This window comes from Canis lupus, chromosome 6 (assembly GCF_011100685.1).
Source record: "Canis lupus familiaris isolate Mischka breed German Shepherd chromosome 6, alternate assembly UU_Cfam_GSD_1.0, whole genome shotgun sequence".
Classification (NCBI taxonomy): domain Eukaryota; kingdom Metazoa; phylum Chordata; class Mammalia; order Carnivora; family Canidae; genus Canis; species Canis lupus.
Window position 1 is genome coordinate 9,024,975 of NC_049227.1, and position 23,943 is coordinate 9,048,917.

Sequence of the window (23,943 nt, forward strand, 5' to 3'; positions counted from 1 at the left end):
CAGTCTGTATTTGGAGATAGGCCCGTAAGTTCAAATGAATCCTTTAGGAAGGGCCTAATCCTATCTGATCAGTGTCATTATAAGAAAATTTTGACACAGGGGCCTCTGGGTGGCTCAGTTGGTTAGGTGTTGGGCTCCATCTCAGCTCAGGTCTTGATCTCAGGGTCGTGAGTTCAAGCCCTATGTTTGGCTCCATCTTGGGTGTGGTGGCTACTTAAAAAAAGGATGGACACAGACACCAGGGATGTGTATGCACAGGGAACCATATGAAGACACAGTGAGAAGGGGGCAATCTGCGAGCCAAAGAGAGGCTTCAGGGGAAACCTGTTGACACCTTAATCTTGTACATCTAGCTTCTAGAACTGTGAGAAAATTAATTTCTGCTGTTGAGGCCTCCCCCACATCTGTGCAGCCCTAGCACACTAATAGGGAGATGATCCTGAATTAGAGGAGAGGAGAGATGTCATCATTACTGTCCTTTTAAAAGGAGACAAGAGGAGCAGAGGTAGACAAAGGAGATGTGACAGCAGAAGCAGAGAACAGACTGAGTCTGTCTTAACATTATCTTGCTAACTTTGTCCCCAACCACCAATGTCACTGGCTGGCCCTCTTCCTTTCTTTTCCCCTGCCCTGCATCTGGAAGAGGACTGGACACATACTTTTCAAGGCTCCTGTTCTTTTCCCGTGTTTAGTTTCTCCTGCCTGGTTGAGGTAAGTCAGGCAAAGCCACTTCCCTCAATCTTGGCAGAGACCTTGGTGTTTCTGACCCACCGGAGTTGAACTCTTTTTTTTTTTTTTTTTTTTTTTTTCGGAGTTGAACTCTTAATGGGAGAGACAAAATAAAGCAGATAAAGGGTCAAGAAGCAGAAAAGGATTCTGGGTATTGGAAGCATCTAGGTTACCCTGGCAAGAGGCTCTGATGGCTCAAGACTATGAGACTGGGCTTCTGCAGTGGGTGGCATGAGGCAGGATTTATAGTTTAAATACACCAGCTTAGGGACAGGACCCTATTTTTAGAGCTAAGGGGGACCTGAAAAACCTGCTTGCCAATTCCCTGGTGTTAGAGGTAGAAATAGAAGCTCAGAGAAGTTCAATGACTTGCTCAAGGTCACACAGTTTTTCCAATGTGGCATCAGGACCAGAACCCAGGTCTTCTCTATCCTCACTGGGCCCCTTCCCTGCCCCCACTTCCTGGGTGCCCTGCGGACAGGAGGAGGAACTGGGAAGAAAGGGGCTTACTCCCTCCAATTCTGTTTAATTTCAAAAATTTATTTTATTCAATTTCGAAACAATACAAATCCCTGGGTCCTTAGGGGAGGGAGGATGGGCAGGAAGAAGAGGGAGTAGGAATTGAGGTGAGGAATGAGCATCACAGTGGCTGTCTCATGAGCACGTCCACATCCCTGCCCTAGGAGGGGGCTGGAGGTTGAGCAGGAAGCTCAGGTCCGAAGGAACACCATGGTGAGGAGTCCTGGAGAGGGGACAAAGACAAGCAAGGCGGTGTGAGCAGCCCTGGGAGTCTGCTAGCCTTCCTGCTGGCCCCCACGCCCCTAGCCACTACTGTGCTCACCCAAGATGTAGGCTGCCACCAACTTCTGTCCCAGAGAGACGTGCAGGATTTGAGGCAGCTGGCTGCCGAGCTCGTCCTGGAGCGGGAGCAGCAGGAAGGCCACAGAGACTATGCCAGTCAGCAGGAAGAGGAGGAAGGAGCTGGTGGCCAGTTGTGGGTGGCGGTCTGGGAAAAAAGGCTCATCAGAAGCTCCAGCCCCCCTCCTGCCCAGCCCAACCTCCAGGGAGGAAGCTAGAGATAGGAGACATCTCTGTTTTTTTATTGCCTCCCAGGTGGCATACTAGAAGTGTCCTCTCCTCCCTGGAGCCTCTGTCCCCACAACCATGAGAAACCCTCTCCCCTGTGATCCCTCAGCATTTTTTCCCTCTTCACCCTGCCTTTGTTACTGGCTCCTGTGTACATGTCCGCCAGGCAAGGAGTCCTATGACCCATATACAGCCCACAACTTGGTACAGTACAGGTTTCTTACTGAACTGAGCTGAACTGGCACATGATAGGAAGTATTAAAGTTAGAGCCCGGTGGGGATCCCTGGGTGGCTCAGGGGTTTAGCATCTGCCTTCAGCCCAGGGCTTGATCCTATAGTCCTGGGATCGAGTCCTGCATCGGGCTCCCTGGATAGAGCCTGTTCTCCCTCTGCCTGTGTCTCTGCCTCTCTCTCTCTCTGTGTGTCTCTCAGGAATAAATAAATAAAATCTTAAAAAAAAAAAAAGGTACAGCTAAGGAAGAACTTTTCTAAGAAGCCAGAAACCAGGAAAACTACAAAGTCTGCTTTTTGCCTAACCTGATATAAAATCTCAGCTCCTAAGAATGACCAAAAAGCGAAAGATCGAACCAGAAGACCTCTTCAACTCCAACTGAGTGCATCTCTAGGGCAATGCTGAAGAACTCAAGAATTCCCATCCCCCAACTCACTCTCTGGGAAGTGTCTGGCCGTGGGTGGTGTTGTCCAGGAAGGAGGCCCTGGGTGGGGTGTTGGGTCAGGCTGTCCCTGGAGCTCAAGTGGGTAGGCTGGGGCCCTCAGAACCGAGGTGATGTCCTTGCGCCCCACCACTCGACCCTCAGCTCCCTCCTCAGACAGCTCAATGCGGAAGCGGTCCTGGACGTCATAGTGGCTGGGAATGGGGGCCACGTGGCGAATCACACTGGTCCCAATATAGGAAAGAGCCCATTGAAAGGAAGTGAGTGACAGGCAGTGATCCAAGTGGATCCAGCCCCCCTCCCCTCTTCCCAGGAGCCTTTCCCTTAGGGATGCAAACAGAGGTAGGGAAAAAGACTGAGGAGAATCAGCTGAGCCCTACTTCACCATCACCAGCACGGTAATTCAAAGGGGGCCACGACCCCTGGCTTCCAAGAGGCCCCTCCACCCCAACTCACATGTCAATGCAGGACTGAGGTTTCACATATCCTTCTGCGTCAAACACCGTGTATTTGGCAGGTGCTGTGCACAGGACTGAGGAATAAAGGGACACAGACCGACTACTGCTTCAGAGACCCTACACAAGCTAGCCCGTGGAGGGACACTAGAGTCTCCCTTCCCTTCTACGCCGGGACTGGACATGACTTTTCCAGTCCACCAAGGTTGGCTATCTGACCCCACTCATCTCGCTCCCCCAGCCCATGCAGCCCCTCCCCCCAAGTGTCCGGCCGCCAGACCCAGATCCCTAGCATGAGGTGCCCATCCCTTCACCTCGGAAGCGAAGCGCAGCTCCCGTGGGGTTATAGAGGGTCAGCAGCTGCCGGGGTCCACTCCGCTGGTCCGCCCTGAATACTAGGTCCGGGGGAAAGACGAGGACCGGGACAAGTCCCGAGGGAGGAGGGGCGCCCCGGGACCCCCGCCCAGGAGCCCCCGCGCCCACCAGCTCCTGGTCCTGGGGCGCCCCACGGCGCATGCAGGCTGTGAACGGTGGACATACGAAGGCAGAGCTCAGGGGACAGGGCCTGGAGTCTAGAGCTGGGGGACAAGAGGGGAGAAAAGGATCGGAATGAGAGGGGAGAAAGGGATCGGAATGCTCAGGGGGCGGGGCCTGGTCTGATCCTGCCGCCGCCGCGTCGGAAGCCGGCTAAATGAGGCTCCCGCAGACCAGGCCTGGGCCCCCCAAACCCTTCCCCTCTCGGGCTCTACCCGGTCCCTTTAGGCCCCGCCCCAAGCCCCACCCCATGGTCACGCCCACCCCATAAACCCTGCCCCTATTTGCTCCCAACCCGGGCCTTGTCTGCAGGCTCGGCTCCGGATCTCAGAAGCCCCGCCCGCCCCGCCGCAGGCCCCGCCCCTTCCGGGCGTCCCCGCTCTCCGGCCAGACCCCGCCTGCCGCAGCGCCCCCCTCCGGAACCGCCCTTCCTCCGGCTCTCTAGAGGCTTTTATCTGTGCCTCCGACCCCTCCCTGAGCTCCGCCCGCAGCTCCTTTGTGCGTCAGCCTCCGAACAGCCGCTCCTGCTATGAGGCTTACCTTCTGGTCACTGTACCTGCCAATCAACTTGTGGCCGGACCGAGGCAGCCATCTTCCCGGGAGGCCATTCCTACGCTTCCGCCGTACGGCCGCTGTCATTGGCTGGGGCGGCCGCGTTTCCGCCGTAAGTGTACTCCGATTGGCGAGCTTAACGACGTGATTGGCTTGATCCCAGTGACGCAAAACTTTACGGGCGACTCCGGCCAGAAAGCTCTGCCCAGAGTGACTGAGGGAAGTCCTTAGCGCGGGTAGCGGGCCCCTGGGCTTTGTTCCTCCCTCCCGGTTGCGACCTCCCAGTCGCTAGAATCACTTGCGGTGGGGAAGCCCCCTTTCTCTACTTTAATCCCAGGCCTTCCTAGAAGCCTCTGCGGCAATCGCAGCCGTTTTCCACAGTACTAGTTGCGAGGTTGCTTCCAGTTGGAGTAGGATTCAGACAGGAAAACTACAGAGACCTCATGAAATAGTCTTTTTGTTTGTTTTTAAGATTTGAGAGAGAGCACGAGTGGGAGGGGAACGGGAGAGCGAATCCTGAAACCGACCCCGCTGAATGTGGAGCCTGGGGCGAGGTGGGGATGGATCCCAGGACCTTGAGATCATGGCCTGAGCAGAAATCAAGAGTGAGCCACTTAACTGACTGAGCCACTCAGGCACTCCCAAAGCCGGTTTTTTCCCCCTTTGTTTCTTTTTTTTTTTTTCTTTCTTTTTTTTTAACGATTTTATTTATTTATGACAGACACAGAGAGAGAGGCAGAGACATAGGCAGAGAGAGAAGCAGGCTCCATGCAAGGAGCCCGATGTAGGACTCGACCCCGGGACCCCAGGATCACACCCTGAGCCAAAGGTAGACGCTCAACCGCTGAGCCACCCAGGTGTCCCTTCCCCTTTGTTTCTTTTCCAGCTTCTATTCTTGCTAGGGCCTGCACACCCACCCCACTCTACACGTGCCTCCTAATGTAAAAAGCATATGGCCTCCTTATAAGGGTCAAAGAAATGATATCTTTGGAGTCTTCCAGCACTATAGGTGATATCTAAAGAATCACCTGCTAACCATTATGTGCCTATTCCAGACCACTGGCACTAGATAACTCCAGGCCAAGACCCCCCAGCTTCAGGGAATGAGTGACATGAAAGACACCTGCGTCCTACCGTTGTTCTGACTAATTCCAGGATGCCTGAGAGGACCCGCACACCAGATGACAATCCCCAATAAAAAACCCAGAAAAGATGAGACTCACGCTCTTTTCCTTTCCAAGTCTCCGTAAGGCTCAGTCCGTCTGTCTATCTATCGATCTATCTCTGTACCCAAACTGCCTGCATCAAGATCTCAGCCCATGACTTCTCTCCTGTGTCTCCCTTTCCTGCACGGGACTCAGAAATCACGTTTGCACAAGGAAGTAGGATTTACCAACCCTGCCACTTGCATCATCCCACTGAATCTTTAACTCCTTTCACAAAAGAAGTGGCCTCAGGAAGATGAAGAATCTCACCCCAGGGCACATGAGTGGTTAGCAGTAGAGCAAAAACAAAGTTCATCTTATCCCAAAGCCTTCCCTGAGCACCCCAACAAATGTAGAACCCACTTTATCCTTTCAGGCTTTTGTTTTCTTCAGCACAGTTTCACTTGACACCATGTTTGTTACTTATCTCTGCTCCAGTAGAATGTACTTTCCTCCCCATAAGAGCAGAGACTTTGTTTTCTGGTTCATTCCAGAGAGCCTGCCATTTGGAAGGAACAAATGTGTGACTAGGATGAACTTTATGCTGAGATCTGATTGAAGTTAGGAGGCGAGCCATGATAGATCCGCGGTGAGAATTTTGGACAGAGGGGATAGCTAAGGCAAAGCCCTGAAGCAGAATGTACTAAAAATGATCAAGGACCCACTGAGACTGGAACAGCACTTCTAAGGGAGACAACAGTCAGAGATGAGATAAGGTGGGAGGGTGGATGCAGATCACGTAGAGACTCAGTCTTCAGTAGGACTTTGGATTTTATTCTGAGACTAGTGGGAACCTATGGGAGAGGTTTTCTTTATTTCTTTTTTTTTAATAGCTTAATTGAGATGTCTTAGGACATATACAAATTGTATCTATTTAAGGTTACAACTGCCCTTGAAGGGGTCCTGGTGGCTCAACTGAGCCAAGTTGGTTAACAGCTCATGTCATGATCTCAGGGTCCTGGGATCGAGCCTCAAGTTGGGCTTCCTGCTTGAGGAGTGGGGGTTGTCCTCCCTCCTGCTCTTACCCTCCTTGTGCATGAGCGTGTGCTCTCTCTCAAACAAATAAATAAAATCTTTTCTTTTATTAAAGATTTTATTTGTTCATGAGAGACAGAGAGAGAGAGAGAGAGGGAGAGAGGCAGAGACATAGGCAGAGGGAGAAGCAAGCTCCATGTAGGAAGCCGGATGTGGGACTCAGTCTCGGAACCCCAGGATCAGGCCCTGAGCCAAAGGCAGACGCTCAACTGCTGAGCCACCCAGGGGTCCCTAAATAAATAAAATCTTAAAAAAAACCAAAGGGTGTACAACTTGATATTTGGATTTATGTACACATTATGAAAAGATCACCACAATCAAGCTAATTAACACATCCAACACATCTACATAGTTACCATTGTGTGTGTATGTGTATTTGTGTGTGTTGAAAATAGGGGAAGAGTTTTGAGCAAAGGGGTGACAAAGTCTTGCATTCTGAAAAGATTGTTCTGAAACATGTTGAGTTTAACGAATGAATGAAATCTCCTTAGGGGGCCCCCAGACCATAGAAATGGAAATGTGACCCCTTCCTCAGTCAAGAAACATTTATTTGGATAAGAAAGGAGTCCCTAGGGCTCCAGGCTAGGAAGGTAGCCTGGGTTTCAGGCCTGGGACCCAGCAGCCCTTCCAGGCTGGGAGGGGCACTTCCGCTTGCTGAGGTTGGTGAGGATCTGGTCCTGGTTGGGCCGGTAGAGAACCACGAAGCTCTCTGCAGGAAGGATAGGACCTCTGTTCTCTTCCACTTGGCCCATCATCAGATAACTGGCTCCTGGGGGAGGGGAGGGAAGGGAGGTATTGAGAGTGCATTATTGTGACCTTGTAGATGTACCTCCCCGTCAGAGTCCTTCAGATTCTATCATTTTCATGAGGCTAAGTCCTCCTCCCCATTTTCCCACATCTGTTACCTTTCTTCATGGGAGGGCACTGCTTGCAAGGCACATAGAACTTCAGGGGGGTGTCAGTGATTGGAGAAGGCAGGTCCAGGCCTCCGGTTTTGTAAGCACCAATGAGACTGACAGTGACAGTGAGGCCCTCCCCTGGGCCTCGAACCATGGACTTCACTGTCGCGGTCACCACTGTGGGAGAGTGGGGGTGAGAATTGAGGAGACAGAGGCCAGGTCAGGGCTGGAGCCAGGAGGGGGGACTTTGGGGACAGGAGTGGGATTAGCGCTGCTGGAGGAGCAAAGCTGGCAGATGGGGCTTCTTACCCAGGCTGCTGGAACAGAAGTTGCTCTGCAAGGTGCCTGTCCTTCGGCACTGCTTTGGGCAGGACACATTGGGCACATCTAGGAAGGAGGGGGGTGCTGTTTGTGGAGGGGGACCCAATGGGCAGGTAGGAAGGACCCCTTTCCTCCTAAAGGTCTCATTAATTTTAGTTCATTCAGAGCTCTATCCAGTGCTAGACCCCACACCCAGTACCAGACCTGAGTACGTACAGAGGAGGCACCAGAGCATAAATGTGTGCATAAATGAATGAGTTCAGAAGGGAGGTCTTTGGAATGGCTCCTTTCAGTCTATGTCCCTTCCTCCCCCTTCCCAGACTCACTGGGAGCTTCCGGAGTTGCTTGAGCCTCCGATGAGGCCTTTGGCTTCTCCACAGGTGGGGGTCCGGGCTTGGGGAGCGAGGCTCCTGACCGGGCATCCTCCCCGGGGCTCCGGGCCTGCCCTTCGGCAGCGGCACCTCGTGGCAGGGTCTTGTAGGAGGCGGAGAAGCCATCGGCCGTGACACTGAGGTCAGAGACGAACTGGACGAGGAGCTCATTCCCTTCAGAGGAGATGGGACTGCGGGTGGCGGGCACCGTGGGAAGCGTCAGGCGGGCCTTTGTAACCTCTGCCCTGGGTTAGCCTTAACCAGCTACCTGACTACGCGGGACCTACTCGCCTCTCCCTCCGTGGACCCGTCCCGGGGCCAAACCGGGTCTTCTGCCTGGTCCCCTACTAGCTCCGCCCATTTTGGGGGTCCCCGGTGCAGGTGTTCACCTCTTCATCTAAGCCAGGTCTCTCAGCCCCACTCCCTTTCCTGGGGAGGTGGAGACCCCTCCCCGCCAACCACCCGGGTCCCGCCCCCTCACCCCGGGGCGGTGTCGCCGCAGAACTTTCCCAGCCTCTTGGCGTCATCGCTCACGGCTCCGTTGAACACGCTGACCGAGTCGTAGCGGCAGTAGGTGTCGGGCTCCAGGTCAAACTTCCCGAAGGTCAGCGAGATCACCTGTCGGCGGGGAGAGAGGAGGCTGCGCGGCGGTACCCCCGGCGGCTCGAGGGCGCGGAAGCTCTGCACCTCTTGCCTCCTCCTGGAGCCCGGAAGCTCGCGGCAATCTCTCTCTCCCCTCCCGCGTCCCCTGGAGCTCCCTTCTTAAAGCAGTCACACCAGCGCTCGGAGGGTCACACACCAAGGGAACCCTTCCGTGGCGTCTGCCTTCGTCGGCAAGGTCTAGTCCAGGCTCACGCTCAAGGAACAGACCCAGCATCCACCTCCACTGCCGCCACTTACACACACAAAACACCGTTTATGTATCAGCATCGTGTACCTCGCTCTCGTAAGACTCGTCACAGGTGTTATTTTACATTTTTTTGTTTGAGCGCGAGCAGTTCTGGGTCTGTTTTCGCACCCCACCACCGTGAGCTCAGTGATCGGGACATAGCAGATGGTCAATAAATCTTTGCTGGCTGCATGCTGCAGGACGCCGCCCGGGTCCCCGAGGGCGGCCCGGGCAGGGGCTCGGTACCTGGTCCGGGGGCGCGATGATGTGCCAGGAACAGCTGATGCCCGGGGGGTAATCGGACTCGGGCCAGTTGGGCGTGGTCAGGGTTCCCTGGGCCTTCTCCAGCCGCCCCCCGCAAAATTGGTGCTCTGGGGAGGGGAGAGAGGTGTGGGGGTGGGAGGCGGTGGAGACCCTCGGTCAGCTCGAGGAGAGCGCTAGGCTGGAAGCCTGTGCTGGAAGCTCGGATGTCTGGGTCTCAGCGTGAGCGGACGAGAAGAGGGGTACGGAAGAGGGAGTTGGTTAGCAGATAGGGGGCTTGGAGAAGCAGGGCTCAGGGGAGTCTCGGACCGCCCGGCGCCCAGGTGGGCGCTGGAAGGGGGAGGAGGCATTGGCAGGACACGCTCCCTCTCGCCCCTCCCCCTGACCCGCGGCCACACCGCTCCTCTTCCCCTGGGAGATCCCATCTCCCCGGTCCGGCGGAGAAGTCCCTCTTGCAGGTTGGGGAGTCCTCACGTTGTGAGGGTGCCCTCAAATTGGGGCACAGCCCCAGAAGCCTCTTTGGGGAGGTCCCTGCCTTAAACATTTAGGGGAGACCTCTACCGCCAGGAGGGGGTGATGGGACCGCAATCGGGAGCCCCGGGCTGGGTGTAGGGGGCTCCGGGTCGGGGGTACCTAATCCCCCAGCCCGAATGCCTCCTCGCGCCCGTCTGAGGGAGCCCGATTGCGGACGGGGGCGGGCTGTTACTCACCGTCCCAGTAACCCCAGGCCGCCCATTCCACCCGCGGGTCGGTGACCCATTTCCGCCTCGCGCCTGGGGGGGGGCCTGGAAGAGGGGGTGGGCGGGAGCGGGAGGGGGGAGAGAAGACGAGGAGGAGGGACTGAAGGGGCAGTTAGTGAGGAAAAAGGGTAAGGGAGGTAATGGGGGCCCTAGGCTCTCGGGCTTGGGGTTCGGCTGGGGGTGGAGGTTAAGGCTGGGGGCGGGGCCTGCGCCGGGGGCGGGGCCAGGAGAGGGGGAGGCGGAGGCGAGTGAGGTCTCACCAGTGCCTGAGGTGGCCCGCCCGCTGTACCAGAGCAGGAAGCCTCGTCCTCCCGTGCCCTCGTCCGCCGTCATCCTCAGGGTCACCTGGTTGCCGGGGGCGACTAAGGGCGCAGGCCGGAAGGTCCCGCAGAAGCGTCCAAGCCGCTGGCCCGAGGTTCCAGACCCGGCAAAGACCTCCAGAGCATCATAACGGCAGGCGGGGTGCAGCTCCAAATCAAAGACTCGGAAGGAAAGGGACACAGTCTGGCCCTCAGGGACCTGAAGGCGGGGACAGGGAAGAGGACCTGCAAAGTCAGGCCACACACAACCCAGGCAGAGGGTACCTGTCCTTCCCCAAGCATTTCATACAGATACTGGGCCTGAACAGAAAGGGACCCCATCAGCGTGCAGAGCAGAGGACCTGGGCTCTGCAGCAGCTTTTGGCTTGTGCACGGGACAAGACCTGAGGTCCTGGAGAGATTGGAGGACTGGGAATGAAGCTGGAAGTGGAGAAGCAGACCTTAAGTAAGGTGTGAGGACGCTTTGCCCCGTGTTATTATGGGCACTGCTGCCTCAGTGACAGAGGGGATAAGGCTTGGTGGTTCAGGGATGGGAGGTGGTGGGAGCAGGGGGCCGGCAGACTGAGGTGCCCTTAGTTGGGCCTGGGAGACTACAACAAGGGGGTAGTGATAGGAAGGAACTTCTCACCGTTATTGTCCAGATGCACTCCTTATTGGGGGGGTACAGGTTGGGGAAACCCTCACTTGCCACGTAACCTGACTCCCCGGTCACATCCCCTCCACACAGGAACACAGGTCTGGAGATCAGAAGAGGCATCAGCCATGAGTGGAAGAGAGCTTGGGAAGGATAGGGACGGAGGGTGGGGGGGGCAGGGAGGGAAGCCAGGGGGATGGAGGCCTAGGGAATCTGGGGCAGCCTCAGCCAGCCATGCCGGGATTGAAAGGATTAGGAACAAGTGGGGCCAGCAACTTGGCTGTCTCTCCAACACCCCCCAGTCCCCACCCCCACCCCAATAGGAATTCCCGGAATCCTCCTCGGGCTGTTCCTCACTCTCCCCCCTCGCCCTGCCTGGCAGTCGGGGACAGGAGCCGCCTAACTACTTCCAGATGTGGACACAGCCACGAAGCCATGGGGGGGGAGGGGGCGGAGAGATGAGGAGCAGCAGCAGCAATGGCCCTCATGTTGAACCTGGAGACCAGATTTCCCCAGCTCCCAACCTTTGCCCTGCTCTCAACTACTTGAGTATCTGACTCCCAAGTCTCCCCCTCGCTCCCCCCTCTCAGCCCCCCCACCTCTCATTCTCTCCTGGAATCCAGATGTCCAGCTACCAGGCAAGTTCAAGGTCTTGGTGCTCTCAGGTTCCATAGGGGTGGGGGGTGAGGGGTGGGCAAGGGTCTGGGTGGATGGGAAGACTTAGAAGATGAGGGACAAAGGGTGGAGGAATGGGGGGCACTGGTGACCCACAGGAAATAGTAGTCTTGCAGGTAGGGAGGGAGAACATGGGGACCAGGGAAGAGTTGGGGCTATAGGAGATCTGGGGGGTGGTGCATTAGTGAAAGAATCCATGGGCTCCACAGGCAAAACCCCCAGGAATCAGGGGTTTTTGAAGCTCACTCAAGCTATCTGGAAGGTGCCAAGAGACCTACCTGGTATAGTTGGGGGTCTGGCCCTGGGTGAAAGGCAGCAGGGCCCAGGCAGTGAGGAGGGGCCCCAAGAGGGAGGCTGTGGCAGCAGGCAGCATGGCCGGGGGGAGAGGCGCCGGGGTCCTTGAGGCAGAGGCAGCAGCTGAGTTTAGCAGCAGCAGCGGCAGCAGCGGAGATAATCAGTGCCAGATGAGGCAGCCTCGGGTGTGTGGGCGTGGGGACTGGCCAGCGGGGCGGGCGGTGGGGAAGGCGGGACAGGGAGAGTTTAGTTGGGACAGTAGTGAGTCCAGGGGCCTCTCTAGGTCCAGGACACATAAATATTGACCTAAGTAGGGGGTGGAGCAGTGAAGGGCAGAAGGAGCATGAGCCCTCAGCCACAATGCAGGCATCAAGTCCTGTCACCTGGACCCCACTCTGCCCAGTGCCTGAGCATCTGGTCCTTCCTCCCAGCCATCCCTGTGCCTCCCCCTTCCCTAGACCCCTACATCTAGTCACTTACCCCTTCCTGACCTCCCCTTGCTCCAGCTAATTTTCCACTTCAAATTTCTACTATCTTCTCTCCATCCCTGGGCCAGACTAGGCCAAGGAGAGAATTTTTCCTGCTCAGCCATTTTCTCTCCCGAATATTTGGAGGTATGGGAGGGGCTAGGGGCGGGGCAGATGGTAAAGGGAGCATCCCCCTTCTGAGGAAGAGGATGGAGCAGAAAGTGAGGGAAAGGGACAAAATGTGAGACTGGACCTGGCGGTAGAGGGGAAGCGGGGGCTGACTTCACAGGGACCAAGGGAAACGGGTAGGAAGCTCTGTGAAGTCCGAGGCAAGTGGCCTCCCCAGGATGGAAGTCAGATAGAGGATCCGAGGAAGATAGAGTAGCATATGTTGGTTTCATTGTTCCAGAAGGTGGGGCTTAGACTTCCAAGTCCAGGAGCCTGGGCTGGTCTTGGGAATGGGAGGGGAGAGCAGGCTGAAAGATTCAGGTGGTCAGTTCTGTAGCACCTGAATGCCTGAGACACTTCTGCTCTGCCTGCACCCCCCGCCCCCATGCCTGGGCCTCCACTGCCCCCTGAGCCACCCGGTCCCCATCCCCTGCCCCATTTTCCTCCCAGGCCCCAGGGCTCCAAACCGGGCCTCACTTCAGCCTTTTATTCTATTTGTCCATCAAATCTCTTGTCCATGATAGTCAGATTGGGGGCTCCTCCTGGGCAGCCCCCTGAACATTTTACAAAACAGTTCCCTCTCCACCCTGGCATGTCTAGCAATCCCCGCACACCCCCCACCCCTTGTGCACATACAGTGTTTATTGCTACCACCCCATTTCTCCTTAGCTCCTGGCCCAGGGCCAGACTCTCCCTCCAGGGGTGAGACTAGGAGAGGGGGTGGTCAGCTCTCTGGGGTTGGGAGGCCTGGGCCAACGCCTGCAGCAGCCCTCTGCAGCATGTCCAAGGCCTCCCAAAAGAAATCCTTCTGTGCAGCCATCAAGGGCATCCAGCCTACGATCTCCTTCATCTTTTCCATGCGATCCTGCAAGGTGGGGCAACTGTGGATCTGGCTGAGGTACTCCTCACAGGCTTGGGCCGCCCCCCCTGCGTCTTGGGATGCTCCGGCTCCCAGGCTGGGCTCGGGGGTCCCCACCACCCTGCTGGCTGGTAGGTCCCTATAGGTGGGGTGGTGCTCGATGTCATGGCTGGACAGCATGTAGAGGCACTCTCTGGTAGAGCAGAGGGAACAGGCACACAAAGGGACCTTGGAGGAGAGAAGGGGTGTGGCTGAGTTGGGCCTTTCCTGAGGGGCTCCCAGGAAGCCCCAGCTGTTGTGTTCCTCCCTCTGAGACCAGCCCTGAGCCAGCAAGTGAGCTAGGGCTGGCTGAGTCCCAAGGTTGTGTGAGGTCAGAGAGGGCCAGCAGGGTCTGCTAAGGGAGAGAGCCAGGAGTCATGGTTTGTGGCAGGGAAGGGAGGTAGATTGTGCTGGGGAGATGCCCCCACCCTGGATTCCTGTAGGAGCCCCAGTTATGCTCCTAGGTGCCACCTGGCTCTACTGCTCCTGCCCTCCCTGGTGGCCTGCTTGTGTGACAATGCTCTGACCTTGACGTGGAGCTTCACGAAGGAGGCACTCCCCTTAGGCCAGCCAGGGAGGCGGCCTCCAGCCCCACAGCCGCAGCCCAGAAGCTCCTTGCTGAAGTCTGAGCCCTGGCTCAGCACCAGGGAGTGGTTGAGGCCACACCACAGGGTAATGGGGCGTTGCAGATAATGTACCTGAGGACACAAGACCAGGATGCCTAAGGTGGGAATGCCAAGGATGTGGGCCCCAGCTAGGGCAGGAAGGCTTAGGAAGAATCTAGGGTAACTAGGACAGGAAAACAAAGGACTCATACCCCCCCATGCCCACCCCCACTCCTGCCCAGCTAGGAGGTAGACCAGCAGCAATCTCTCCTTGGTTCTCTTGCAGTCTCAGGCAGACTCTGCACTTCCGTAGCCTCTGCATCTTTGCTTTCCAGAAAAGAGGCTACATGACTGAGCGTAGGAACTACCATTTGCTCCCTCACTGTCACCCCAGGACTGTGCCAGTCTAGTCTCTCATTCTGCCTTCCAGTCCCAGGAGGAGGACTATCCTTCCTCTTTTCCCAAAGTTTCAAGACTCCCTCCCTCCCTGTGCAATTCCAGGTTAGCCCCAGGAAGGACTTTCCTCCCACTCACTCTTCCCTTCTCTCTCTGGCATTTTCTTCTTCTTCTTCTTTTCTTTTTTTTAAGATTTTATTTATTTAATCATGAAAGACACACACACACACACAAAGAGGCACAGGAGGAGGGAGAAGCAGGCTCCACGTAGGGAGCCAGACGTGGGACTCAATCCCAGGTCTCCAGGATCATAACCCGGGCCGAAGGTGGCGCTAAACCGCTGAGCCACCCCCGGGCTGCCTTCTCTCCGGCATTTTCAACTTGTCCTATCCCTGTCTTTCCAATGGGCTACCCTATTTTGAAAAACAACATTTCCACCTGATTCCTGCTGCTTCTGACCTCTGTCTCTAAGCAGCAGAACTAGTTACATGATCAGTCTGAGGTCGACCACATTCTTGTTCTCACCACAGCCAATGTTTCCTGCACTTTCTTGTGATCTGTCTTCTCTCCTCACTATGCTACTGACATGTTCTCTCCAGATGCACTTGACCTCCCAGCTGCCAAATCCTGGGGCCTCTGCTGCACACTTCCTCCTGAGATTATGAGGCCTTTAATTTTGAAGACCACAGGTAAGTAATTTATGGTCATTATAGAAAAATTATAAAATGTGATGAGCAAAGACGAATTTAAAAATTACTGGGAAGGGGCGCCTGGGTGGTTCAGTTGGTTAAGCGTCTGACTCTCTTTTTTTTAGATTTGTTTTTTATTTATTTGAGAGAGAGAGATAGAAAACAGAGGGAGGAGCAGAGGGAGAGGGAGGGAGAATCCCAAGCTGACTCCGACCGAGTGAGGAGCCCATCTAGGGGCTCGGTCCCAGGAGCTGAGATCATGACCCAAGCAGAAATCAAGAGTGGAACACTTAACCAGCCGAGCCACGTAGGTGCCCCAAGCACCTAACTCTTGATATTGGCTCAGGTCTTGATCTCAGGGTTATGGGCTCAAGCCACACCTTGGGCTCCATGTTGGGTGTGGAGTCTACTTAAAAAAAAAAAAATCACCACCTATAATGAACATCTTGCTGGATAGTCTTCTTCACTGCTGCTTATGTGTGTATATATGTGTATAAATTGCATATTTGTAAACACAAATGGGGTTATATTATGTAAAACATAATGTGGCCTGACCATCTTTCTGTGTCAGTAAGTATATTCCTGCATTACCTGTCACCGTTAATGACGCCCTCCTGTTTGGATCTCCCTGCACCCAGGGCTTCTGGGATTTGGCATTTGAGGGTGTACCCCTCCTGTCTCAGAGACAGCCTTTTCTGGCCCTCTGCCTACAACATCTGTTCCTGCCCAGAGTTTGCTTCCCTATCCCTACTTCTGTCTGTTTTGACCTTCTTCCAACATGGAATCTAATGTCAGAGAGACACTGCCACTTTCGAAAAAGTCCAAATTGGGGCATCCCAGGTGGCTCAGCGGTTTAGCGCCGCCTTCAGTCCAGGGTGTGATCCTGGAGTCCTGGGGTTAGTCCCACGTCGGTCTTCCTGTGTGGAGCCTGCTTCTCCCTCTGCCTGTGTCTCTGCCTCTCTCTCTCTCTCTCTCTGTCTCTCATGAATAAATAAATAAAATCTTAAAAAAAAAAAGTCTAAATTCACACTCTTCCTCTTTCCTCAAGCCAGCATCCATTCCTTTATTTGTAGTGATGCCATCTTTCTTCAAGTGGTCTTGTGCCAGAGCCGCTTTTGTCCTCCGGGCCTTTCCTCACATCTCATCAGTTTCTAGGGCCTGTTCATTTCTTTTCAAAACATCTCCAGTATCCATTCTTTTGTATTCTCACCACCTCAGGCTCTGGTCTCAAGTGCTGCCATAGCTCCCCAGTTTCCCAGTGGGCTTCTCATTCAGTGGCCTCCTGTTCTCAGTCACCCTGGGGGTTGCCTTCTCCTGCTCCAGAACCCCCTGTGACTTTCCCAAACTTCTGCCTCTCTAGGCTCACACCCACCTGTACCACCTCATATCTACCAATTTCCAAAACACCCTCTCTGCTTTAGGTATGTGCAAGCTGCACTGTCGTCTCCATTATACAGAATGCCTCTCTTCGTACCCACCCGAATCCGACCTTAGCCACTAGGCCCTGATCACATCTTACCTCTTCTGGTCATACCAGCCCACCCTGGGTCTCCCTGCCTCACTACATTCCTACTGCACTCACAGCAAGCACCGTACAGAACAGATCTCACACTGCCAACCCTGGGAAAGACACGCACCAGTATCCCAGGCATTATGTACTGGTTGGCTTAACTTCCCCAGGGAGTAAGAAGTGGATTCCAAAGAGAGTGGAGAAGTGGAGAGGTGTGAGGTTTAGGGAATTGAAGGAAGGGGGCTAGGATGAGAGTTACTGAGAAACAGGCTCACCTGTGTGGGTTCCCCTCGGTCCATTTTGTCCCCTGTTCCCAGCTGCCCATATCTGTTATTTCCCTGCATAAAGATTCGGCCAAATTCATCCACCAGGCCAAGGTGATTATAGCCAAGAGCACAAAATAAGATCTAGAAAGGAAGACAGAAAGAGAGGGTGGGCATTCAGTTCCCTCAGAGTAACTCTGAGCTCCAGAATCTCCCAACCACTAGCCTGCTATTCCCACCTGACTTCTTTTGGCCTTGCCCACTGCCTCACCCCCGCCCCCTCTCTCTCTGGGTCCCCTGTCCTTCCCTGATCAATCATTTGATTTCTGCTCATATTTCAGGCTTCTGGTACCTTTTAAACCCTACACCACACCCCCTGCCCACCCCCTCGTCTGCCCCATCCCTCCAGCATCCTACCTTGGCAGGCAGTGAAAGAGCAAGCGGCATCTGCTGGTCCAGGGGGTCAAAGGCTTGAAGGGTCCCAAAGAGATCACGATACACCCCTGGGGTATGCACCTCAAAATACACTCCTCCCTGGTCTGGGGGGTCAGGAGCCCTCAGCTCAGCAGCTTTGGGCACCCATTTCCTAGGGATAAGGCCCTACCTGGGATGAAAGTTGCAAGATCTGGGGAGTCTCACACCCACTAGAAATGTACCAGCTATGATGTCTGGGAACCTAAACTCATCTTTTCACTAGGATGCCCGAAAGGGTCCACCACAGAGCTGGACTAAGTATTAGTGGGGGGAGGTATTCATATCTTGAAGGCCTGTGTAAAACTAGGGTCTGGAGAAGCAGGAAGGTGGTTCTTACCCGTGATGTAGAGAGTACTGCTCTGGTTGGAAGCCATGCAGGCCACTCGAAGGTGAGGCAGGCACCGGGACACCTTCCTCAGGGCCAGCTGAACTGTGTAGGAGCGTGGCTGGTCCAGCTGGGTTTCATTCACGACCAAAGAGTAGATCTTTCCTTCCTCTGGGAGAGATGGGGAGAGGTAGACAATTATGTGGGGGAGGGGACCCCCCAATATCCACATTAACTTCCCAGTAGGCTTTAAGCCATAAGGAGGAAACATTTACTGCCCTAGAGTGGGGTTGGAAGAAAAATGATAGCAGCAAAATAAGAGAAGTGTGATGTCAAGTTGCCTAGATGCTAGCCCTTTACCACCAGAAATGAATCAGGGAAGTAAGTCCCTGAGTGTGAAAGATTAGTGGAAAGAAAACCCAGAGTCAGATTTGGCAGAATTCAGCTTGAGTATTAAGAGGAATGATGCTGGGCACTTGGAGCCCTGCCTGGCATTAGTAAGCCCAGAGGATCTCAAGCCTGGGAGTGTAGTCCAATAAAGGGGATGAGGATGTGAGGCTCGCTCAGTCAGAAGAGCATGTGATTTTTTTTTTTTTTTTTAAGATTTTATCTATTCATGAGAGACACAGAGAGAGACAGAGGCAGAAGGAGAGGCAGGCTCCACACAGGGAGCCCGGCGTGGGACTCGATCCCCGGTCTCCAGGATCACGCCCTGGGCTAAAGGTGGCGCTAAACCGCAGAGCCACCCCGGCTGCCTGAACACGCGATTCTTAATCTTGGGATTGTGAGTTTGAGCCCCCCATTGGGCATAGAGATTGCTTAAATAAATAAAAACTTTAAAAATACATATATATATATACACGTAATATATATATATATTACGTTATATATACGTAAACCTTATATGTGTGTGTGTATATATAAAACTTTAAATATATGTATATATGTAAATGTAAATGTATATATTTACATATATATATAAACTTGATAACTTTAAACTTTCACATATATATTGAATCTATATTCTATATATATATATATAATTTTAAAAATTGGCCTTTCACTAGAATAGTGATTTCCAAACTATTTTTTGCAGCAGAGCCCTTTATTCATATGAAACACACAGAATCTTAAGACTAGAAGACAGACAAAAGGCAAAGCTCTTTGGTTTGAGAGCAGGATGAGGGGGCACAGGGAAACCCATGTGAGAGGCCTCCCTCCTCCCCTGCAGCAGGTCCTGAGGAATCTGTGGAAAGCAATTTGCAAACCCCTGCTCTAGGCCATACCTGTGAGAAGCAGCAGAGCCCGCTGGGTCTCCTGACCCACCAGCACAATCTGTTTGAAGCTCATGGAGTGGTGGAAGGTCATCTTAAAGACCCGCTGCCCACTGGACTGCAAGTAGACCTCGACGCAGTCACAGGCCCGGCTGCCAGTTGTGCCTACCACCCCTGGCTGCTCCCGAGTGGCCAATACATAGAGGTATTTACGGTAAACTGTGTCACATCTTGGGTCTGAGGCAAACTGTAGGAAGAGATGAAGGTGTCTGGGACCTAGGCCTTGGAGAGGAATGAGTCTGGGTCAATTGAATCCTGGGGTGAGGTACTTGGGTTCAGGGCTGGGAAACGAGGACTTGTTTTTCAGTTCCTGGGATAGGAGGGCGGCTGTCCTGAGAATACCTCAGGGCTGGTGTGGGCCCTGGGTCCCCGCAGGAGGGGTGGGGGTCTCAGCTGCCAGGGCTCTGCTACTCACATCCTTGGCTCCACGACACAACACAACATAGCGGCAGGCTCGCTTCCACTGGATCTGGCCAAGGGTAGAGGAGACCAGGGCATTTTTGAGGAAGAAGAGGGTCCCCGCATAGTCAAGAATGAAGACATGGTCCTTGGTGGGCAAGAAGCGGCGGTAGCCATGGGCTAGCAGGGGGGCTACACTCTTGCTGAGACAGCGGCGGCGGCCCCCAAATGCCTGGAAATACAGGCCCTTCGTGTCTGGAGAAGGGAAAGAGATGGAAGGCTCAAGGGGTCAGGATGGCACAAGGGAGAGGAATCAGAGCTTGGGCACACTAGATTTCTCTGGTAGAGTGGTATTTAGCAGCTCCCATGCCCAAGACTGGGGAACAAACCCCTTCTAAAGGACATTGGAAAGCTCAGAGGTTATCTTTAAAAAACCCCTATCTATATAGGATGGACATCTTGAATAAACCCTCATGCCAGAACATTAGTTCTCTGCTCCTTCCTCCCCCCTTCAGCCCAGGGCACTACACATGCTTCTAAGTGCTTCCTCAATCCAACCTTGCATCAGAGACATCAAGGGGAAAATAATACATAGAAAAGCAGCAGAAGCGGATCCCTGGGTGGCTCAGTGGTTTAGTGCCTGCCTTCAGCCCAGGGCATGATCCTGGAGACCCAGGATCGAGTCCCACATCGGGCTCCCTGTGTGGAACCAGCTTCTCCCTCTGTCTGTGTCTCTGCCTATCTCTCTCTGTGTCTCTCATGAATAAATAAAATCTTAAAAAAAAAAAAAAGAAAAAAGAAAAGCAGCAGAAGGAGGAGTGAAAAAGAATGACCGAGAAACTCCTAGCTCTGGATCAGATCTAGATCTCCCCTAATCTCCAGTGTGTGAAATCAAGTACTTGGATAGGGGCTCCCTGGGAATTCTTCATATCTCAGCAAACTGGGGTGATTTTGTTCCTCAGGGAACACCGGTTGTCACAACTGGGGGAAGTTTGCTACTGGTATCTAGTGGGTGGAGGCTAGGGATGCTGCTGAACATCCTACAATGCACAGGATGCACCTCCCCCCCACTCCAAATAACATTTTGGTCCCAAATGTCAACAGTGACAAGGTTGAGAAACACCAGGTTTGGGGAATGGAGGAGGTATCCAGGGTAGATTTAGAAGAGAGTCTGAATATGGAGGGAGGTTTGTCAGGCATGCTAGTAATAGGGGTCCATCAGAGGGTGGAACTAGAGGATTGTAACGCTCAAGGGTGTATGTTTGAATCTAGTGGTTCTTCCAGAGAAAGGGGCCCTGGAAGTTTGGCTGGGAATGCTGAGGCATCTCTATGAAACAGGGGATCCCAGAATAAGGTAAGACAGAGGCAAAGAGAACAGGAGTTTCTGGGGAGGTGTACAGTTAAGAATGGCAGCTCTCTTCCAGGGCCGGACCCCAGAACCCTGCTCTCGTAGGCGAGGACTGAGCCTGCGACAGATGCGTCTCCACACGCCCTCAGCATCGCACACTTCGTGGAAGTAGTGGCAGGTCTGGCCCAGAGCGACTACATCTCTGACTGGGAGGAATGAGATGATATGCTCCACCTGGAGGGGCAGGAGGAAGGAAGCAGGGATCACCCTCAGTGGTCTGGCCCTCTGTCCTTTATTAATACCTCCCTGCAGAGGACTCACCAGCTCTGGGGGGAACACCTGAACAGAAATAGGGTTCCCTCTCCCCTTCTTCTCTTCACCCCCAGGCTCTGGGCCACAGGAAGGGCAGCTCCGCTTCACCTACCCAAGGAGAAGGGGGAGCACAGGGGTTCCATGAGAGGCCTCTTTTGCTCCCTTCTCTCAGGCTGTCGTTCATTAGCTTCTTTCTTGGGGGCTCACAGCTCTGTGCTCACAAATCCTCCCATCTTTCTCTCTAGGTCCATGGGTCACCCCTCTCTGCTGTGTTCCTTAGTCCACCAGCTCCAAAGAACCCCTCCCCCGATTTCTGGTTGCCATCTTCTTGTCCTTCCCTTGGCTCACTACCCTCTCACCCGGAGCCCTTCCTCCCGTCTGCACAGCCCGGTGAATTTTTGCAGCTTTCGTCTCTGGCTTCTCCTCACCATCCTGACTGCCCCCTCCCTGCTCCTGCCCTCATTTCTCCAGGCTCCTTGGCCCCCTGTAGTCAGCTCCCTGGCCCCCGTCCCTGCTGCCTTTCCCACACCATGTCCCCTGCCTGGGCTTGGGGGACCTCTGGGGCCCCTCTGCCTCCTGGCCCCTCCCCCATGGAGTCTGGGAAGACAAACCTCTCTGTGACCTCACTGTCCAGCCACTGTGACCTATTTCCCCAACCTGGCCCAAGATTTTCTCTTACACAGCTCCTGGATTCTAGCTCAGCTCTAGCCACCCAGTGGCTCATGGGATATGCATTTTACAGGAGAAAGTGTGAACTACTGGTAGATGTGGCCTTTCCTTTTGGGGACTAGTTGTGAGGTTCCTCTACTTGAGGCCCTTTTAGCACGAACTCTGTTCTGTAGAGAAACAGTGGTGAATTCTTCATATCTCAGCAGGCTAGGGCCGTCAGGGGATTTTGTAGCCCAATAGTAAAACTCAAAAAAAAAAAAAAAAAAAAGTGTAAACTCAGTTTGACAGGTGCGGGGGGAAAGGTGACTCTGCTCTTAGAGGAGAGCATGCATCAGAAGAAAGTGGAAACAATTCAGCACAAACCTTTCAGTCTTATAAAAACACATCCAGAGGGACGCCTGGGTGGCTCAGGGATTAAGCGTCTGCCTTCGGCTCAGGGCATGATCCCAGGGTCCTGGAATCAAGTCCCGAATTGGGCTCCCCAGTGAGCCTGCTTCTCCCTCTGCCTGGTCTCTTACTCTCTGTGTCTCTCATGAAAAAATAAAATCTTTTTTTTTTTTAAATTTTTATTTATTTATGATAGTCACAGAGAGAGAGAGAGAGGCAGAGACATAGTCAGAGGGAGAAGCAGGCTCCATGCACCGGGAGCCCGATGTGGGATTCGATCCCGGGTCTCCAGGATCGTGCCCTGGGCCAAAGGCAGGCGCCAAACCGCTGCGCCACCCAGGGATCCCTAAAATCTTTTTTTAAAAAATATTTTTTATTCATGAGAGACAGAGAGAGAGAGAGAGAGAGGCAGAGACACAAGCAGAGGAAGAAGCAGGCCCTATGCAGGGAGCCTGATGTAGGACTCGATCCTGGGACTACAGGATCATGCCCTGGGCCAAAGGAAGGCGCTAAATCCGCTGAGCCACCCAGGGATTCCCGAAAAAATAAAATCTTTTTTTTTTTTTCCCGAAAAAATAAAATCTTAAAAAAAAAAAAACAAACCCAAAAACATCCAAAAGCAGATTTGCTGGGACAGTAACATCAATGCCATCAATGCATGTATGAAGGACAACCTATGAAGGTGGAAGAAAGGGATAGAATTACTCTGAAACCTGGGGTATCTCCCACAGTCTAAGCTTTTAAGGTAGTCTTGGGTGGGGGGAGGGGTGCCGTGTATGAGAAACAGCAGGAGTTTGGGATGTGTCTGTCCAGGTAGGGCCAAAGGATCTACACCAATAAATCCAAGGAGTAATCGGCTCTTCCAGGAACTCAGAGCAATCCAGTCCTGGACAACCAGCTCTCAGCTGCCAAGTATTACAGATTTTACTGTGCCAGCTAATTGTCAACCACCTGAACTCCCTTATTCATGGTGACTAGTAAACAACTAGTTTGAGACACCGCGGATAGAATTTTAATCATCCAGTAAATGTTTAAGAATGTCAACATTTGAGATGTGATTTATAAGAAAGTTTCAGTGGCCTGAGGTCAGGCAACTCTGACCATATTAAATGGACTATGTCGATGTATTGAATCCTTCTGCCACCTAAGAGGATGCTAAGCTCTCTCGGCAGACAGAAAAGGATCGTCGGCTTCCTCTCGTGTCTGGGTCCCCTTTATCCGCTCCATTTCAGCTCAAGGGGCAAAGAAAAGGTGCAAATAGAAAAAAGTCCACCATAGGAGCTCCTGGGAAACCGGGCTTCTAGAGCAAGAGGTCAGTAACTTGCGGTTTGCTCTTGCCAACTCATCAACTTCCCTCTGCCTCAGTTTCCTCGTTTGTTAAACGGACGGCTTTTCTAGAGGGCACGGTCCCTTAAGGACTAAGCCCGCCCAGGGGCGCTCTTCTGGGCAGGCTGGCCGGCAGGGCGGCAGCTCTGGAGGATCTGGTCTCCTGTAACCCTTCCTCCGGAGCTGGGCATCTCCGGTCTCCGCGAAGTCCCCCGCCCGCCGGGGCGGCGCACACCGCCGCAGGGTCTCAGCTTCTGCGGCCGGAAAGGCCTCCAGGGTCCCTTCGGCTGCGAGGACCCCCTGGCCTCAGGCGTCGCCTCGCCCGCGGCCTCCCTCGCACCCTCACAGCGGGCTCGCTCCCTATCATTTCCAGCTCGCACGCGCCACTCCAGCCCTTGCACTGTTCCCAGCCGGCAAAGCCCGCAGCGCTGGCATTCTTTACCTCGATCTCAAAGTTCTAGCTCACCCGCCTCCTTCTAGGCGAAGGGACCGCCTTCTCGCCCATGCTATTGGTTGATCCAGCCGTCCCTCAGAGAGGAGGCCGAGCCAGGTTCCCTCCGGCGGATCTAATTGGCCTTCTTGACAGTCACTCGCCTGTATCTGGCTTGCGATTGGTCTCCGTGGGAAGAAAACCAGGAGCCGGCTTGCGGTCTCTCGGCCTCTATCCCTTCAACTGGAGCGCCGGCGGCCCCGTCTCCT

General features: G+C 53.9%; 3 protein-coding genes and 2 long non-coding RNA genes across 13 annotated transcripts; 2 read left to right on the forward strand and 3 right to left on the reverse strand.

The window, feature by feature from the left end:
- Nucleotides 1-1,248: 1,248 nt before the first annotated feature.
- On the reverse strand, nt 1,249-4,166 carry MOSPD3 (motile sperm domain containing 3). Of its 3 annotated transcripts, none has more exons than XM_038538856.1 (6): nt 4,019-4,166; nt 3,259-3,522; nt 2,946-3,021; nt 2,484-2,713; nt 1,571-1,735; nt 1,249-1,471 (listed from the first exon to the last, which is right to left on the reverse strand). In XM_038538856.1, exons 2-6 carry the CDS (start codon nt 3,458-3,460, stop codon nt 1,440-1,442), a joined length of 705 nt encoding a protein of 234 aa, XP_038394784.1. In that variant the 5' UTR covers nt 3,461-3,522; nt 4,019-4,166; the 3' UTR covers nt 1,249-1,439. The 3 variants fall into 3 exon arrangements, with proteins under 3 accessions (XP_038394784.1, XP_038394786.1, XP_038394785.1); XM_038538858.1 differs by having other exon boundaries at nt 4,035-4,057; XM_038538857.1 differs by lacking the exon at nt 4,019-4,166 and adding an exon at nt 3,774-3,889.
- Nucleotides 4,167-4,799: 633 nt separating this feature from the next.
- On the forward strand, nt 4,800-5,246 carry LOC111096206. Its single transcript, XR_005360329.1, has 2 exons — nt 4,800-4,859; nt 5,086-5,246. It is a non-coding gene; the product is annotated as an uncharacterized LOC111096206 (long non-coding RNA).
- A 1,551-nt stretch (nt 5,247-6,797) lies between these two features.
- On the reverse strand, nt 6,798-12,672 carry PCOLCE (procollagen C-endopeptidase enhancer). 2 transcript variants are annotated; one of them, XM_038539262.1, is made up of 10 exons: nt 11,659-12,672; nt 10,700-10,808; nt 10,012-10,270; nt 9,722-9,796; nt 8,997-9,121; nt 8,343-8,479; nt 7,817-8,052; nt 7,479-7,556; nt 7,176-7,346; nt 6,798-7,039 (listed from the first exon to the last, which is right to left on the reverse strand). In XM_038539262.1, the coding sequence occupies exons 1-10, from the start codon at nt 11,751-11,753 to the stop codon at nt 6,873-6,875; spliced, it is 1,452 nt and encodes a 483-aa protein (XP_038395190.1). In that variant the 5' UTR covers nt 11,754-12,672; the 3' UTR covers nt 6,798-6,872. The 2 variants fall into 2 exon arrangements, with proteins under 2 accessions (XP_038395190.1, XP_038395191.1); XM_038539263.1 differs by lacking the exon at nt 9,722-9,796 and having other exon boundaries at nt 11,659-12,123.
- On the forward strand, nt 9,989-18,128 carry LOC119872146. The gene is made up of 3 exons (XR_005360567.1): nt 9,989-10,521; nt 14,808-14,897; nt 18,073-18,128. It is a non-coding gene; the product is annotated as an uncharacterized LOC119872146 (long non-coding RNA).
- FBXO24 (F-box protein 24) lies at nt 12,782-23,820 on the reverse strand. 6 transcript variants are annotated; one of them, XM_038539256.1, is made up of 10 exons: nt 23,711-23,820; nt 20,872-20,970; nt 20,601-20,784; nt 19,219-19,457; nt 18,756-18,990; nt 17,482-17,640; nt 17,088-17,209; nt 16,683-16,814; nt 13,735-13,905; nt 12,782-13,396 (listed from the first exon to the last, which is right to left on the reverse strand). In XM_038539256.1, the coding sequence occupies exons 1-10, from the start codon at nt 23,747-23,749 to the stop codon at nt 13,034-13,036; spliced, it is 1,743 nt and encodes a 580-aa protein (XP_038395184.1). In that variant the 5' UTR covers nt 23,750-23,820; the 3' UTR covers nt 12,782-13,033. The 6 variants fall into 6 exon arrangements, with proteins under 6 accessions (XP_038395184.1, XP_038395186.1, XP_038395185.1 ...); XM_038539258.1 differs by lacking the exon at nt 23,711-23,820 and adding an exon at nt 21,222-21,423 and having other exon boundaries at nt 17,088-17,140; XM_038539257.1 differs by lacking the exon at nt 23,711-23,820 and adding an exon at nt 21,291-21,316.
- Nucleotides 23,821-23,943: the final 123 nt, after the last annotated feature.